Source organism: Mirounga leonina, unplaced genomic scaffold (genome assembly GCF_011800145.1).
Source record: "Mirounga leonina isolate KUSES-001 unplaced genomic scaffold, KU_Mleo_1.0 Mir_91, whole genome shotgun sequence".
Classification (NCBI taxonomy): Eukaryota; Metazoa; Chordata; class Mammalia; order Carnivora; family Phocidae; genus Mirounga; species Mirounga leonina.
The window spans coordinates 47,638,944-47,656,880 of record NW_023270839.1 but is presented as its reverse complement, the minus strand read 5'-3'; the positions used below and the strand labels follow the sequence as shown (position 1 = coordinate 47,656,880).

General features: G+C 56.4%; 1 protein-coding gene across 1 annotated transcript in view; it reads right to left on the bottom strand.

Moving 5' to 3' along the window:
* Nucleotides 1-621: 621 nt before the first annotated feature.
* The window catches only part of CCDC33 (coiled-coil domain containing 33), a 100,759-nt gene continuing 83,443 nt past the window's right edge, over nt 622-17,937 (bottom strand). The window contains exons 13-20 of the mRNA XM_034994166.1: nt 5,163-5,323; nt 4,816-4,921; nt 4,479-4,610; nt 4,290-4,380; nt 3,200-3,366; nt 2,070-2,156; nt 1,637-1,750; nt 622-987 (exon numbers count right to left, since the gene is read on the bottom strand). Of these exons, the coding sequence (XP_034850057.1) occupies nt 880-987; nt 1,637-1,750; nt 2,070-2,156; nt 3,200-3,366; nt 4,290-4,380; nt 4,479-4,610; nt 4,816-4,921; nt 5,163-5,323 (966 nt within the window). The 3' untranslated portion in view covers nt 622-879. The remainder of the gene's footprint in view (nt 988-1,636; nt 1,751-2,069; nt 2,157-3,199; nt 3,367-4,289; nt 4,381-4,478; nt 4,611-4,815; nt 4,922-5,162; nt 5,324-17,937) is intronic.

Genomic DNA, 17,937 nt, shown 5'->3' with positions numbered 1-17,937 from the left:
GTCTCTTCTACCAGCATCTGTAGGCTCTGAGTCCACTCTTGGAGCCTTTCTGCTTTCCCTACCATACAATCCTCTTTCATGTTGGCTTTCCCTCTCCTTACCGCTTCCTTTCTCTTCTCTGGGGCCAAGTTGTCTTTGACTCAGAAATGTTAGAGCTGGAAAGGGGCTTACCATCAGAGAAGGTAAGCTCTGCATGGGATAGATGGGGAAATGGAAGCCCAGAGAGGTTGCTAGAGTCACTCAAGGTCACACAGCATGCTTGCAGCTAGAATTCAGGCCTCCTGATTCTCAGCCGAGGGCTCCTTCCCCGGGTCCCATCTGCTTTCCTGTCCCTGGCTGTATTTGGACACAACATTGCCAGCTCAGCCTAGCCCGGTAAATGGGGGTATTTCACACTAATATGTCATTGATTGCCACAGGCAGGCTTTAAGTCTTTCCCTTCCTGAGAAACAGATAAACCAAACTTGGAAGAAGGGATTTCAGATATGAGATGTCTGGGGGCAAGTGGAAAGTCCCAGCCTCCCTCACATTTTCCAACAGAGCTGGCCTCTGGTCATCTCATTTCTTCTGGAGGTCTGGAAGGGTTCCTGCTTTGGAAGGCCTCTTCCCCACCCTCCTGGGTTCACTATGACCTCTGGCTGTCCCAAAATGGTAGTTTCTGGGATAGGCCTCAGGAGACTTATAGCGCTGCAGTGGAGGGCCTGGGTTCAGAGTGGGGTCTGGCAGGAGGAAGCTGGGTCCCCTTGGCTGCCCTACTCCAGGAAAGAGGTGAATGCTCACTGACCTTATGGCATTTAATACAGTCATCTGGGGGGTGGAATGAGACTCCCCAGCACACAGAGAGGGAGGCCTGCTCCAGCTACTCAGGTCTGCTAAGACTCAGGTCTTTTCGGAGTTTGAGGGCTTGTTGAGCTTAGTCTCCGAGCTGGGCATCAGAGGGTCCAGCTTCGAGGGTCGCCTGTGGTCCTTGGCATGGGCCAAGGAGTTCTGTGGTATGCAAAGCAAAGGGAGGTGAGTACGCCCCTGCCCTGGTGAGGGGACCCATCAGAGTGCATCTTGCCTGGCAAGCCAGGCCTCAGAGGATCCAAATACAGTGGGCCATGCCTTCACAAAGGATTCCAAACCTGTTTAGCCTGGGGCCGAGCTTGAGGGGCAGCTGTGAACAGGCCTGTTTGTGTGGACGAAGCCAGCAGCCTTTCTCTCTGGCACCGTGCCCCCATCACCGGAAGGTGGGCAGCATTGAAGGGGCCAAGAGGGTGCGCTCACGGGAGAGCCTTAGGGGCTCTGGACTTGGGTGGGGGCCACAGCTACTCTGCGCAGGAGCAAACCCAGTGCTAAAGTACAGCCAGGACCAGAGCATTCCAGAAATGCCTGCAGGGGCGACCCTTCATCCACAGCCATGTCCTCTTGATTCTCACCACCACCCGTGGGAAAGGGTAGTCTCGGGGGGCTTTCTATTCCCCTTGGGCAGGTGGGGCATGGAGACCAGGCCAGGGCTCCTGATGGTAACAGGGCAGAAGCTGAGCGCAGGTCTTCTGGACAGTTCTTCTCAGGGCCCAGAGACTCGGGGTTGGGGATGGCGGCTGCCAGCCGCACTGCCTGCACCCCACGGAGCTTCTCCAGAGAGATCACTCACGGGCAGGCCAGTGATGACGGAGTTTGAGGGGTGCCCCAAGCCGTACTCTTGCTCCTGCAGCCGTGTGGCCAAGTCCTGCTTCTCGCGTCCCCAGAGTCGGGCCGAGTCCTCTAACTGCAGACACAGAGAGGGACAGATAGGGACCCGCTGGGCAGCAGGGCCCATCCCTGCAAGCAGGACAACCAGAGCCCGGGCAACGTGGGCCTACTACCTTCTGGAGACATCGGGCATGCCAGGGGTGGGTGGGGAGGGGCCAAATGACAGTCCGATTAAGGCACAGATGGACCCTCCTTGAGTTCCAACAACATATTGAGCCCTGACCTTGGGCACACACTGAGCCACAACCCTGGTCACACTTGGAGCCTGACTCTGGTCAAGGGTTGTTGAGCGGTGAGCCTGCCCAGGATGACTGACGCCAGCCTGGCTCACCTACCTGGCTTTCCAGGGATAGGATCCGGCTCTGAGCTCGTTCTAGCTTGGCCAGAAGGTTGAACTTGTCTGAGGTACTGGCAAGGAGATCCTGTGGGCAAAGCAGAAGCTCACAGCTGGCTCCCACTAGGGACTGCAGCCGTGTGGGCTCAGGAGGCCGTGAGCTACTGAGGCCGAAACCAGCCAGGTCTGAGTTCCCAGCTCAGCTCCCCAACGCAGAGCCTCAGACCCAGGGCCAAACCCTCTTTCCCGAGGTTGACCTGAGATGGCAGGTGCTTTTTTCACCACCTTTCTCCCCACAGATTTGGTTATATGGAGTTTCTGCACGTCACTTTCTAAATGTAAAATGTACCAGGCAGATTAGCTCACAGAAAGGACTCTTGAACAGGGAGTCTTTTGGTAAAGTGAGGGCTCCCCTGTGCCCGCACTTTACCCAATGTCCACGCACCAGGGGAGCATTCAAACAGAATTCATCTCCTATAAGTCCTGGGATGAAGAGAAAAACCCTCCTGGGTCCCCTGCCCACCCCTCTTCTGTAATTCCAAATGTCTTGTCTTTGGGTTTGCGTAAAGCAGGGGCGCCTGCAGCAGCCTTGGAGATGGAGCGGGGCCGAGGCATTTCCAGGGCCAGGGGCACCCACCTGTGCGGGCAGGGCCTCTGTGCCCTTGGAGTGGCCTGGGCCATCTGTCTCTTGCAGTCTCTCTGCCAGGTCTCCTCCTGCTCCCAACTCCCTGGGGTCCACCTGGGATGGGGAAAAGGGCTCTCTCTCCAAGGCTGTACCAGTCCCAGGAAATGTTCCAGGATGGAGCTCAGAGAGGCTGTGTGGAGTCCAAGTGCAGGCCAGCCAGGTGGCAGAAAGGGGTCAGGGATCAAAGGTCAAGGGCCATTAGGGGCTTGCTTTCTCCCAGGCTGCAAGAGGAGGGCAAAGGTGGAGCTTTCAGGCCCATGTGTGTCCCCCAGGAGGAAAGAGGCGGGCCTGAGAGTTGGCACTCCAGGAGTCTCCAGGCACATCGGGGACCCTGGGAAGCCTAGCTCGGGATCGTGGTCTTCAGCTTGGATTGGGCTGGGCACAGTTGCTGAGCGCCCAGCGGCTGGCTCAGGCAGGCCCAGGCCCCGTGTGGGGGCGGCTCTTACCGGCAGCGCCTGCTGCTGCAGGATAATGGGCGCTGACTGGTGGCGGTTCTTCTCCAGCTCTGCCCGCAGCCTGGAGTTTTCCGCCAGCAGGACTGAGTACAGGTCCACAGGCAGGTTCTCTTCCGTCGGCCCCGGGGGACGGCCAGAGGCGGAGAGCATGGGGAAGGCTGCAGACGTGGCCACAGCTCTTCGTGAGACAGGCTTTCCTGCCCGCCTGCCCCCAGCCTGATCTGCCCCAGCATTTTGCTCCATTCTGCCCCTCCTCTGCTCCCAAGCCTTCAATGGCCCCCTGCTGCCAGGGGAATCAGAGCCACAGCCTCACCCCATCCCAGGCTCTTTAGAATCTGACCCCGTGTTCTCCATAACCACTCCCCGGCCTTTGGTCCTGGGTCGATTTTAGCTCTTCACCTCTCCCTCTCCTCCCTTCTCTGCTCCTGCCATTGTCACTCCCTGGGCCTTTGCCCTCCCTAGGCTGCCTTCCCCTCTCTCATCCCACTCTGGGATGACCTTGGGGTTCCTGAAAGGCAGCCCCAGCTTGCACAGTTTTCCAAAGGCCTTCCGAAATGCACCCCCCCCCCCCCACACACACCCTTGCAGTGAAGGCTGCCACAGGGCTGGGCACATGGCTCAGGGAAATCCTCTGCCCGGGGCCGGCCTGGGATGGCGGGACCTGGTTCTTCCCCCCTTCCCCCAGAGCCCCCTCAGACTGGCCCTTCTAGGTGGCTCTGATAACGTCAGTGGAGGAAACAGACAAGTGCTGTTTGTTTTGTAGAAGCGGATTCTGAAGACAATGGGGAGACGAGGAAGTTCCAGAAGGGCCCGGGCAGCCCCTGCCTGCTCACTCCAGTCTGCGGGGCCTCTCTGTGGCTCTGAGCAGGGTCTGCTGTCTTTCTAGCCTGGTTCACACACTGTCCCCATGTGTCCCGAGGGGCTTCTTGGCAGGAGAAGGGAGCCCAGGGGACCTTTGGGAGCCCCTCACTGCCTGCCTCAGTAGGGGGTAGCATCCTTTGCCCCAGCTCGGCTCCTGAAGCCGATGCTCCAGGAAGGCCGGGCCCCCAGGGATGGGACAAAAGCTGCGGAGCAGACTCACCCATGGTGGGCTTTCCCTGCAGCCTGTTGAGCAGGGGCTCCTTCCTGTCCCGCAACTTGTCCTCCAGCACCCGCTCCATCTTCTCGATTACCTGGAGGGCAGAGCACAAAGGCTGGGCTGGCCGCGGGGGGATGGCGCACCTCCCCGCCCCGGGCTGGCGCCTGGCGGGCTGGTCCCTGTGGCACCTGCCTTCTCCTGGTGCCGCACGGTCTCCTCCAGCGCCTTCATCTTCTGCAGCTTGTCCTGGTACCGCTTCAGCAGCGCTGCCTGTGGCTGCTGAGCCTGGTGCAGGAGGAGCAGCTCCTTCTCTCGATCATTCTTCTGATGGTGGGGGAGGGAAGGGGGCGGGGAAAGAAGGGGTGCCCGGGGTTACCCTTGGCCCCTCTGCTGAGCCTCCCACTGCAGTGTCCCCTTCCCTCCACGCCTCTCTCCCTTCTGCTCCCAGACGCTGCTCTGAACACCCCCCAGCTCCCTTCCTCTCTGCTCCCCCTGCCCTCTGCCCCCCACCCCCCCAGCCCCAGCTCACCCGAATCAGCTCATTCTGCAAATGCTGCACCTTGTCCCTCAGTTTCTTCAGGTCCAGCTCACTCAGCAGCAGTTTCTGCTTCATGGACACTGGTGGGGTGGGGGAGCTGTCTCAGGGAAGAGGCATCTCCCAGCTCAGCAGAGCTGGGGGGGCAGGGACAAGTGTCTCTCAGTCCTGGGGATCGAGACAGGACTGGAGTCTCCATTCCCCATCCCGGAGAGGACCCCACCAGTGTCCAGGAGCAGGCACAGCTGGGAAAATCTCCCCACCACCCTGGTCTGCAATCCAGAGCCTGGGCTCGGGCAGGCACCCGGATGCTCTCAATGGCCCGTATACCCTCATCCAGCTTCTGGGCTTTGTTGGCGTTGTCCTGCTCCTCTTCCCCCTCCTCCTGGGTCAGCTGGCTCCTCAGCATGCGGTTCTCGGCCTCCAGCATGCTGGTGTGTTTCTGCAGCGACAGGATGTCCTCTGCCATCTTCTGCATGGCCCGCCGGTAGTTGTTCATCTCCTGTGGGTCCCAGAGCTCAGAACCAGGTCCCCAGTCCCACTGGGACCTCCACCCCACATCTGCACCCCCACTTGGAATTCAGCGGGCCAATGAGCAGAGTGAACCCCAAGCTGTGCCCTTGAGTCTTAGCAACTCCTTAAGGGGGTGGTAATGACTCGACCTCCACTTCTCCTGGCCATGGGAGAGCAGTCATGCCAATGATCTCTCCCAGAGGCCATGTGTCTTCTCGTGATGCCAACGAGGAGGGACCTGGGGCTCGCACCCCTGGTGAGGGAGCTCATGAGTAGCAGAGACTCGAAAGGCCCCGGGGCCAGGTTTCCAGGGTCTGGTTAACTCCGAGCCACTTCTCTGCCTTCTCCTTCTCCCCTTTTCTAATCCCTATCCTTCCTCATGTCACTGAGAACCCGGAGAAGAACCTTCAGAACTCCCAGTGAATGCTACTTGGGAGCTGAGCCCAGGCCCCAGCTACCCTGACCACCCCGGGGGGCAGGAAGAGACATCTGGTAGGCCCAGGAGACCCAGATAAAGACTCGAGGTCAGGACTGGGATCTACAGGATCTAGGGTATGAGGTGGGGCCAGGATCTACCAGATCTAGGGTATGAGGTGGGGCCAGGATCTACCAGATCTAGGGTATGAGGTGGGGCCAGGCTGCCGGGCTCTGTCTTTGATTAGGAGTAACAATAGTCCTAATATCTGGTGCTCACTGAGCACCGAGTGTGCTCTGGGTTAGGCCCTCCCTCACTTAGTCCCCACACCGAGCCTCACATCCAGCCTGTCATCATCCTCATTGCACTGACGGGAAAACCAAGGTCCAGAGAGGCGTGTAACTGGCTCAGTCACAAAACTAATGAGTGGCAGAGAGAGGTCTGAGACTCAGGCCTGCTAGTCCTCGAGTCTGTGTTCTTAAGTGCTATGCAATCCTGCCAGATGCCCCCATCCGGGGAAACTGCACAGTATGCTGAGAAGTGCTAGGAGCAGCTTCCTGAAAAGGATGATTGGTGTAATCTCAGTTTGGGAAAAAAATTAACGTCTGCCTTCATGTATGCATAGGAGATGGATGGGCTACATTAATGGCCTTTGCTTTGTAATAAAAATTCCCTACTGTTATTTATAAAAAAGTTTTTAAAAGGGAATTTCTTAAATATAAATATAAAAGAAGCACCCAAAATGTGAGGCCAGGAAGGTCGATAGAGGGGGAGGAGGTGGAAGGGGGGGAAGTGAGGCGGGCAGAGTTTGCTAAGCCCTGGAAGCCGGTGGCCCTCCTGAAGCTGCGGAGGCTTCGCATGTGGGAGTGGGGGCTCCTCAGCCAAGCCAGGCCCCCAAGTTTCCAGGAAGCAGAGCTCGGCCCCCAACTCCCTCCTGGGCCCCCTGCTGACTGTGGCTGTGGCCTGCCTCCTGGCCACTGCCTCCAACCTGCTGCATGTGGGCCACTGGCTCCTTGGAGAAGGGTTCCCAGACAGCGGGGACTCATCAGACACCACTTGTCACCTGCCACTGTCTAGCCTTCTGGCCGGACTCCCTCTAACTGGTGCCAGGGCAGGATCCATCTCCCCAGCACCTGTCCCAGTTGAGTTCCAGGTCCTGGCGCCTCTAGATCGGCCCATCTGGTGTCCTTGGGCAGCATCATTAACTAAGAGACTCGGCCTAGAGACTGCACACACACACAGGGCCTTGCGGTCAGGCTTTGGTCAGACGCCCAGTGTGGCCACTGACTCACTGAGCCTAGACAGGCCCCTCCAGCTTTCTGAACCTCAGATCCCTCTGACAGGCTAAGCACGGGGTTGCTGCGGAACTCAGAGTCAGCATGTGCGGCAGCTGGCTCAGGCCTTGCCCAGGACAGGTAGGCCCTGGATTCTCATCCCATTCTCATCCTGCCCCATTTCTGCTCAGCGGCTGCTTTAATCATCAGGTCAGACCCCTTCCTCCTCGTCCTTGTTGCCCAACACGCATGACAGACAGTGCCCACCCCTCTGCTGGGCCCTGCATCTTCCATCTATGGCAGCCCAGAGACTGACACAGGTTTGGGAGGCCCAGGAGACTGTCAAGAGGAAGCACGTGTTATTTTGGAAAAGGAAATTTGTCCTTCTTCTCCTTCCCCGGCCCCGTTTTGGCTTTCATTATGTCGTCTCTGAATAATTAAAGCAGTATCCAAATGGGTTTCTTTGCTTGTAGGATTAAATCTCCTAGAGGAACACACACACACATGCAAGAATAGTGTTCCAGGATGCTCAGTGAGTTCAGTCCACAGACTTCTGCCGGGGCCGCATGGAGTACTCACAGAGAGTGACCTTGCTAGCTTGTTCTGACACAGAGAGATGTCGGCACAATATTGTTAAATTAAAAAAAGCATGTGGCAAATTGCTATGATCCCATCCAAAATGTGTGTGTGTGTGTGCATGTGCGTGTGGGCATGCATACAGGTGTATAAGAACAGAGGTTGCTGCTCTGTTTGGGAGGGGAAAGGAATACCTACTTCCTTTCTAATCATATATATTTTTAATATAATATATAAAAATATATATATTTGAGAGAGAGAGGGAGAGAGTGTGTGAATTTGGGGGGGGGGGTGGACGGGGGAGGCAGAGGGAGAAGGAGAGAGAGAATCTTAAGCAGGCTTCACGCCCAGTGTGGAGTCCAACATGGGACTTGATTTCAAGACTCTGAGATCGTAACCTGAGCCGAAACCAAGAGTCAGGCACTTAACCAACTAAGCCACCCAGGTGTCCCTCATTTTATATTTCTAGTAAGAATATATCCATATATTATTCATCTAATTTAAAATAATTTTAATCTAAACACAATGGGGGTCACACCATGTTCATGGATTGAAAGATGTAATATTTGAAGAATTAGTTCTTTCCAAAATTGATGTATAGATTTAATGCACTTCTGATCAAAATCATAACTTGTGTGTGTGTGTGTGTGTGTGTAGAAATAGACAAGCTGATTCTATAATAGGTGAGAAATAAAAAGGGCAATATAACTAAAATTATTTTTGAAGAGGAACAATTGGGAAGACTTACTTTATCAGCTATCAAGACTTACGATAAAGTAACAGTAATTAAGACAGGGTAATATCAGTGCAAAGATTGATATGTAGGTCAAAGAGGTAGGATAGAGAGTCTTGAAGCAGACCCACATGTATATGGACTCTTAACTCATGACAAGGGTGGTATTCAAGGACTGCAGGGATAAGACCGTGATTGTAGTAGATGATACTGTGTCAGTTTGATATCTATATAGGAAAGGGGAAACTTGGCTGCCATCACATATCATAAACAACAATAAATTCCAGGAAGATGGAGATCTAAGTATAAAACGTGAAACAGTAAGGATTCTAAAAGACAAGGATAAGAGTATCATTAAGAACTTCAGGGAGGAAAAGCTTTTGAACAACAGGACACAAAAAAGCACAAGTCAGAATGGAAAGGATTGATAAATTTGGTCCATTTAAGTTAAGAACCTCTATTCATGAAAAGACATTATTAAGGGAGTGAGTGGGCAAGACCAGTAGGAGATATTTGCAACATGCACGACAGACCGTTGGCTCATATTCAGATATAAAAATAACTCTTACAAATAAGTAAGAAAAAGACAGACCACTCAAGGGAATAATGACAAAAGATTGAACTGGCACTTGACAGAATAAGTCAATAAGCATGTGAATTGGTGCCCCCCCTCTTTAGTCATTTAAAACCACAACGAGATATTACTATACGCCCACTAGAATGACAAAAACAGAACAAAACAATCCCAACCGTGTCAAATGTGGGTGAGGGTGTGGAACACGTGGAACACTTCTTCACTGTTGGGGGACCTGAAGAACCACCACCACTTTGGAGAACCCCCTGCTTACAGGATACTATTCAGGTTGAATGTAGGCATAGCCTACGATCCTGTAATTATACACCTGGGTGTATTATACCCAGCACAAATGCATGCATCCACGCATCAGGAAGCAGGGGTGAGAACATTCCTCGCAGCATTATTTGTATTAATCCCAAGTGGAAATCACACAAATGTCCATCACAGTCAAACGGAGACATACAATGGAATATAAACAGCGGTAAAAATAAATGAGCACCAACGACATGAAACCACAGGGAGGAAGCTCTCACACATAATCTCAAGCAAAAGAAGTCGGACACGAAGTACCTACCCTATGATTCCATAGAGATTTGGCTCAAATCGAGGTCCCCCCCATGTTGGATCCCTGCTCCTCCAGAAGTCTGCTTCTTCCTCTCCCTTTGCCCCTCCCCCCGTCCCGCTCTCTCTTGCACACGCACACACTCTCTCTCTCAAATAAATGAATAAAAGAATTTATTTATTTATTTGACAGAGAGAGAGACAGTGAGAGAGGGAACACAAGCAGGCGGGAGGGGGAGGGAGAAGCAGGCTTCCCACTGAGCAGGGATCCTGATGTGGGGCTCGATCCCAGGACCCTGAGATCATGACCTGAGCCGAAGGCAGCCGCTTCACGACTGAGCCACCCAGGCGCCCTAAATGAATAAAAAACAAACCAAAACAAAAAAACCCAGGCAAACTGAAGCACTAGAATTAGAAGTCAGGGTGGGAGGTCTATGCGGGGAGCTGGGGGGCGTGGCTGGGAGGTGTGGGGGCAGGTTTTGAGGTGTTAGCAGTGCTGCACCTCTTGACCTGTGGGACACGCGGGGCTGACACACGTATGTTCACTTTGTGATAAATCACTGCAGCGAAGACATTTATGTTTTGTGCATTTGTCTGAATGTGTGTACTCCACATAAAAGAGTTAAAAACATTTAATGAATTAAAAACTAAATGAATCCTGGCTCAAGTCTGCTTAAGTCCACGAAGCCTCCACACCACGGTTCTCCTCTGGGGACCCTCCTGCTCTCAGCGACACTGGGTTCCTCTCAGCCCTGAGTTTTGGATGCTCCCGGAGGGGCCCTGCTCCCAGGCCCTCCTGGCAGCATCTTCCGGCCATGAGGCCCTCTCCGGGCCTACAGCGGAGGGCCCGGTGGAGTCTGCTCCGCCTGCAGGCAGGGCCCCCTGAGGACCAGCAGGCGTGCACACTGATCCTTGTCAGGGGCCTACATAATGCCTCAGAAGATCCTGTGAGACTGATGGCTTTGGTGACACGTCCAAGTTCAACTGGCCTGCAAATATGGGTCTAGCACTGGAACCCAACTCTACTCGAAAAACTATGCTCCTTGCACCTCCTTGATTGAGGAAGGCTGGGGCTTCACCCAGAGAGAAGAAGAAAGAATGAGTCCTGGCTTGGTTTGGAGCTCAATCGATCTACAGAAATTGAGTGGCACTGATCGGGGAGTAGCCAGTGTCCACCTGATGTCCCAAGGCCCCATTCTGCCCTTTGTCCCCGAGGTCAAGGCTGCCTCAGGGCGGAGGTGGAAGAAAGGGTTCCCCTATCTGCTCTTCAGGGAGCCAGACGTGCTCAGACCTCCCTGCGTCAGGAGAGGTGGCCATGTGGCCTCTTCTTACTGTCCCCACCCCAGCTGGCCCCGGCTGGGAAGAAGACCGCAGATTCGAATGCGCCTGCCTGATCCCACTGCCGGCTTCCCAGCTTCTCCTCCAGATGCGCCCAGTCCGAGGTAGGGGTAGGGGGCCAGGGGCCCTGGGCAGGGAAGAGCTCTGCTGGATGCGGGAGCCCTGCGCACGGCAGTCTGGGTGTTGGGGGCTGGATGCGGAGGGCTGAGATCGTCACAGCTGGCCGTGGTTCCGAGTGAGCTCCTGAGGTTTGCACCAGCTTCCTCCCAGCTCAGTGTCAACTCAGAAGCCTGGCATCGAGGCCTCTCGCAGGTACTCGAGCCACCCTGCCCCTCCAGCACATGCTCTCACACCCGCACGCATGCTGAGCACTGTGTGCAGAACCCCCTTTCCCACACCTGACCTTCGTCTTTTTTACAGTCCACAGGGCAGGGCGCATGTGCGTGTGCACGTATGCCCGTGCGAGTGGTGGGAGTGGGGGGGAGCGGGGGACGGCCCCCCCTCCTCTCATCCAGGGCCCCGCTCTTTCTAAGGGCCCATTGTTCTCGAACTCTGAACAGTCCTGGGGTGAGCAAGGCTCTCTTTCTAACACCCCCCCACACACACACATGAAGAGAGCTGAGGCTCAGAGCAAGGGAAAGAGGTGGAGGGAGCATGACTCCTGGTGAAGTGGGGTGTCTTAGCCTCGGCCAGATGGCCCCTTCTGGGGGGAGGGTCGTGGGTCCTTTGGGACTTTGCCCCGTGGAGATGAGCCCTATAGACCTTCCACAGGCCGCTCTGCCACCCCGGCCTGGCTGCTGGCTGCTAGTGGGCTCTCCCTGGGAGGAGGGAGGGGGATCCTGGCTTACCTCCCTCAGTCTCTGCCCTGGCCAGCACCCCCTATCCATGGGACCCAGAAGGGTGGCTGCCCGTTGGCCCACCCTCCCTCCTCAGCTTCACCCACCTCCACCGCTGAGCAGCGACCTTGGGCAGCGAGGCTGGGCTGGGGAGCTGCGGCCTGCAGGCGGGTAGCCCTGACCTCTCCCCGCAGCCTGGGCGAGGCTCTCCACTCAGGGCCACGCTCTGCGTCACAGCCCAGCCTTGAGAACACGCAGGACACCACGGCCCGGATTCCCGTTGTGGCTCTGCCTCTCTGCTCCCTCCTTCCCCCCAATTCCCAGCCTGTTCTGGGGGCGGTGGACAGGATATCAGCCTCTTCCCTGTCTCCTCCCTGGGCTAGCACATCCTCTGGGGACGCTGTTCTACCCGTGCCTGACCCCGAGTGCCCACCCACTGGTCCCCCACAGGACCTTGGCTCTCAGAGTCTGTGGAGGCAAGAAGCATCAGGTCGCCCCAGATTCAAATAACCCCTCTGCCCCTCTGTGAGGGTGGCGGCCGCGCTCTGAGCCTCAGGGTCCTCAGCTGTGGAGTGTGAAAAGAGCCCTAAGACAAGGGGTGGCTCGGGGGTGAGTGGGTGTGAAGAGGGCCAGCGCGGGCCCTGGCCCAGAGGATGACTCTGACTACTGTCCCCATACCACCTTCTGAGTGCTTTTAAAAAATTATTCTTACAATAGCCCCGAGTACCAGGCACAGGATGTAGGATTATCTGACTCCCCCCATTTTGCAGAAACTGAGGCCCAGCCCCCACCTCAAGCCTGAAGGGGGCAATGCTTACCACACCCCTCCCCCTCAAGAAGTTCTTATGGGGGAACCTGAGGTTACCTCATCCAAGTGGGGGTGTTCCAATATACCTGGAACCACTACCAACTTAGTTGACCAGAAACACTTTTAGACCCTCGTTGTGTAAATGCCCAAAGTCACAGAGATCCAGTTATAAAGCTGAGGCTGGAAGCAGCTCAATAAACATGCAGTCAGCCAACCTTTGCTGAGCCCCACTGTGTCCCAGGTCTGTTCCATGCTGGGGCCAGGGAACAGAGGAGCCCCCGCTGTCCCTCCCTGCCTGCCCTGGTCCCCTATCTACACAGAGATGGCAGGAAGTGCCCGCGACAGAGGGGAGCTCAGAGGAGGCTCCTAACCCAGACTGGGGGAGCTGGGAAGGCTTCCTGGAGGAGCTGATAATCCGAGTTGACTCTTGAAGAAGAGTAGGTGTTACCTGGGGATGGGGGTGGGGTCTCTGGGGGCAGAGGCAGGGAGGTGAGTGTGTGATGAGGAACAGAGCAGGGGAATTTCTGGAAAGCAGGGGACAGGGAGGAGAGTGTAGGGGTATGGCTGGAGAGGGGGCAGGGCAAACAGAAGAGGATCTTGAAGGCTCGTCTCAGGGGTTTGGACTTGTCCTGTAGGGTCACCGAAGGGCCTAAGCGGTGAGGCAGGTGTGTGTGTGTGTGTGTGTGTGTGTGTGTGTGTGTGTGTGTGAGAGAGAGAGAGAGAGAGAGAGATAAGACCCCTCTGGCTGCCCAGCACAGAGGGAATGCAGGGCAGGTGCAGTGAGCCAGGCAACAAGGGATGGCACCGAGCCGGCAGAGGCAGCGGGCATAGAGGTGAGGGCAGGAGCTGCAGGAGGGAGGAGGAAGAGGGGGAGGAGGAGGAGGGGGAGGAGGGGGAGGCGGAGGAGGAGGAGTCATCCTCTGTGGTCTTGGGGGACAGGGAAGAGGTGCATGCACCCAGTGGGGAGGAGGAGGAGATGTTAGCCTGGGGAGGGGTGAGGCATGTGGGGTGAGGGGTGGTCACAGACAGTTGATGGTGGTCAAGCTTGGGGAGCATCCTGGCTGGAGACGGGGTGGGGAGGGCAGCCCATGGAGGTCTAAGGGAGGCCTTGGAAGGAAGGAGATTTTCCAGAGTCAAGGAAGTGTAGCATGAGGAAAGGGGCTCCAGGATGAAGGTGATAGTGGGAGAGGAGCCCTCAAGTTCAGGGCAAGTGCCAGAAAGGTGGGAGAGAGAGGGGCGGGGCAGCTGGCAAAGCCAAGGCCACGGAGCTTCAGAGAGGAGTGTCTTTGGGCACGGTTCATTGGGTAAGACAGCCTCTCCGCCTGCCACCTGCAGATAACCTGAAGACCGGCCAGGACAGAGCCGAGGGACACGGGAACACCACACAGCCACGAAAAAGAGGAACCATAGCGCGGAGCTGCTCACAGATGCAGCTCACACACAAAGTGCAACAAGGGAACCACACGCAAAACGACATGATGCCCTTTAGAGAAAGGTCAGCCCTGGGCTGTTAGGACGCAGGGCCCAGGGAGGCACACTTAGGGGGTGACAGGATAAAGCATCAAAGCCAGACGAGAAGCTACCGCCGATGTGGTCATGTCAGGGGAGGAGGGGGACGAGGGGCCTCTGGGTGCGGGCGCTGTTCTAGTCCGTGCCCTGGGTGGTGGTGGCGAGGGCATTTGCTTTCTAAGTATTTGGTTGTGGTGGGTTTTTTTTTCTGTTTTTTGTTTTTGTTTTTGTTTTTTTACGTTCAACGCAACCCACGTGAGTTACATTTCACCATTTAAAGGTTTTTGAAAAAAAGCAAGAAGGGGCGCCTGCCGCTCAGTTGGTTAAGCGTCTGCCTTCAGCTCAGGTCATGATCCCAGGGTCCTGGGATCGAGCCCCACATCGGGCTCCTTGCTCAGTGGGGAGCCTGCTTCTCCCTCTGCCTGCTGCTCTGCCTATCTGTGCTCTCTCTGTGTCAAATAAATAAATAAAATCTTAAAAAAAAAAAAAGCGAAAAGGTGAGAAGGCTCAACAGCTTCTGATCTGCAGAGGGAGCCTCTGGGCGTGGCCTTGAGGAGGTGACCCCTGGTGACCTTGGCCTGTGCTCTGAATGCCAGAAGGCGGTGGGAGGGACAGTGAGGTTGAGAAGGGACAGAGGGAGGGGGAGAGGCGTGGGGATGGACAGAGAAAGGACTTTCAGGAGAATGAGGAGATAGGCAGGGAGGGGGTGTATGGGAGTCCAGGGCTGGAGCAGGGGTAAGAGCAGGGAGGGACTTTACTCTGCGAGGGGAAGGAAGAAGCTTGAGGCCAGGGCAGGTGTAGACAGGTGTCTGGATCAGAGGCAGTGTGGGTGGCAGGGCTCGGCAGTGGGTGGGGTGGGTGCAGAGGGTGGGCGGTGAGCCTGAACCAGGGTGTCAGATTTGCTGCCTGGCACTCACCCTTCCCCCCTTTGCCCTTCCCTGGGCAGCCATCCACCCTCTGGGTTGCCAGGCCAAGGACCCGTCGCGGGCAGGCCCAGGCTTCTGTCCTGTGATTTGCCTCTGCAGCCGGCAGAGGGCAGCCACCTCCCACAGATGCTCTGCCTTCAGGTCTCGGAATAAGGCCGGCCTGAGCAGGCCCCACAGCTCAGGGGTGGGGAAGGGTGGGGGAGAGGCATAGGGGGCTGTCTTGCTCTCCAGCCCCACATACGTCCTTCCTCCAAAAGGTCCTGCCCATCTTCCTACACCTGCCTGTGAACTCCCATCTCCGAGGTTCTGATGGGCATCCCCTCCCAAAAATCACCCGTGGGGGTCAGAGAGGTGTGGTGCCTTGTCCAAGGTAACACAGCAAATCCCAAACCTCACTGGACATGGATGTAGTTTAGAAAGTGTACCAAACACACACATGAACACACACACACCCCAACTAAATCTTTGCAAATCAGACAGGATTCTTCTATCCACCTGGGAAGCCACACTATGGACACTAGGCACAGGCAGGGCCTGCCGGGGTCATGGGGCCCAATAACTGGAGCTCCCCCTTGTTGAACGCCTACCACTGGCCAGGCCCTTTCCATACTTCTCCTCTAATTCAAACAATGAGCCTGCAGGGGAGGCATTTCCACTCCTACTTCCCAAGGAGGAAGCCGAGGCCCACGGGGGCAGGGCTGGGTGATCTGTTCGAGGCTGCCCCACCCATAGGGCCCGAACTGCAGGCTGACTTGGGTCTCGCTGAACGTTGTTGAAGGACTGTCCTACAGGCCCAGGGAGCCAAGCCTGGGCTGGGGAATCAGAGCTACGGTCTTCCAGGGGACCAGGTAAGATGCCACTCTGCCCTTGAGTTTCTCCCTTCCCCAGGGACTGGGGGTGTTTGTCCTTGGCCAGGTGTCTACTGGGGGAGGGTAGGTATGCACATCACCTTCAGGCTTGTACGGTGCTCTTAGGGCCCATCTGGGCTGCTTTTCTGAGTCAGAGGGAGGAAGATTCCCAACCCCCTACTCCCCACCCCACACCTCCCTGCCCCAGGCCTGGCCAGGCCTATTTCCTGGTGTCGCTGCACCCCTACACCAGGCTGCGAGGGGCCAGTTTTACTCCCTCAGTACCCTCCTCTGCCAATAATGTAGTGTTTCTGCCCCCACCCATGGGATTTCCTCTGCCCAGAAGGGGCATCTCCTGGTGGCGTTCCCCCTCCTAGCGAACTGGTCTGATCTCTGTAGGCTCTTCCTACAGGCAGACCTCCTGGTTCTCTGCTTCTTTGGGCTCTCTTTGTGCTGCCTCTAAACACAACTTCCTCTCCACAAGATGTGGAAGATGGTTTAAAATGCTGTGTTCCTCCTCTCAGGGAGAGGTGGAGTCTAGACCCTGCCTTATAACTGGACGGGTCTTAGAGAATTGCAAAGGCAGCACTGGGAGGTTCAGGGACTTCCCTGCAGCTGCCACGTCCCCCCGGGGACACTTGCTGTCCCCCAGGGAAGAAGCCCCTGGGATGGCCAAGCTATGAGGAAGCCCCAGCTGATGGTGTGGGAGGAGCCGTGTCCGCCCAGCGTCCGGGCACCAGCCCCCTGCCCTCCCATGTCAGCCGAGGACCCAGCCACCATGGACGGAGACCGGCCCTCACTGCTATGCTCGGCTTAGCTCCTGACACAAAGAACAGAGAGAGAATAATACAAGAAAAATGATCACTTTAAGTCACAATGTTTGGGGTGGTTTGTCATGTGGCAGTAGATAAATGGCACCTTCTCTCTGGCCTCTGGAGCCCTTCAGTGGCTCCCACACGCCCTCGTGATAAACTGCCAGTTCGAATTTCAAGCCATCTCTCGCAGCAAAATTAGACTCCCTTCAGAAATTGGCCATGGCCACTCTGATCATGGGCCAGCCTTCCTGAGCCCCTCGCTATCTCTGAAGCCTTGTTCCCTCTGTCAAGAAGCCATCCCCAATCCTCTTCCCCCCAGACTGGGACTCCCCTTCCCTCCAGGGACCAGCAACACACTCTCCCTCCAGCTCCTGGGGCACCCTGGCAGCACGGAAGGGCCTCCCATCCTCTCTGCAGACTCTGGTGGCATCCCAAGATGGGAAAGGAGGGCCAGGCAGGCCCCCCAGGACTGTTAGCCAAGGACACTGCTCCAGCCAGATTTGCCATGCTCTGATCACAGAGCTCCCGCAGGTCCCCTTAGGATGTCTGAGAGGCTACTCTGGGCCAATCTAAGCTATCCAATACCTTGGGAATTAGCCTCATTTCGTTAAAATAAAATGGATACACTCGGCCTGTGCAAATTGGCGCTGGCCTTCCCCAGTTCCTGAGATCGGAGCTCTGAGCAAGGGCCCAGTGCTAGGGGGCTGTCTCCAGGAGGCAGGGCCTGAAGAGGGGGGAGCGGGAATTGTGCTAAGCATCTGCCGATGGGGACAGCCCTCTCCCAGGGCTCAGGGCTCATTCTGACCAAATAGCCCCTCCCTCACAGGTACACCCAGGGTCACACCTGTGAATCCATGACCTCTCTACCCTTGGTCACTGCCCACCCAGTGGAGTGGGTGTGGCACAAGTGTGACAGCAGAACCCTGTGGCCACCAGAATAGGCTCTTCCTCCCCCTCATTCTTTCTTGAACTTCATCACCACCCGAAGGAGGGAGGGTCAGGGAGGCCTGAGAGCCCCTCCGGCTGGAGGGCACATGAGGCCGGGGCTGGCCCACCCGAGGTCAGGCAGCAAGGGCATGGCCAAGTGGGAGGGGCTGGACTCCAGGCCGCCCAGGGCGGGGCTTGGCAGAGGCAGGGTGCCTCGGGGGTGGGCGCCCGTGGGTGCTGCGAGTCTGGATGATCACTTCACCTGCCACCACTCCTGAGGCAGCCCGGGGGGCTCTGCTTCTGGATCAAGGGCAGTCCAGAGCTACAGAAGGTCCTAGAGCCAGGGCCCTGCTCACCCCAGATCCCCGCTCCCCATTCCCCTTGAATGTCAGCCGAGTCTGTGCAAATTGCTGTTTAAAACAGGTTCCTGAGGGGGAGGCAGTTGCTTCTTTGTTCAGCT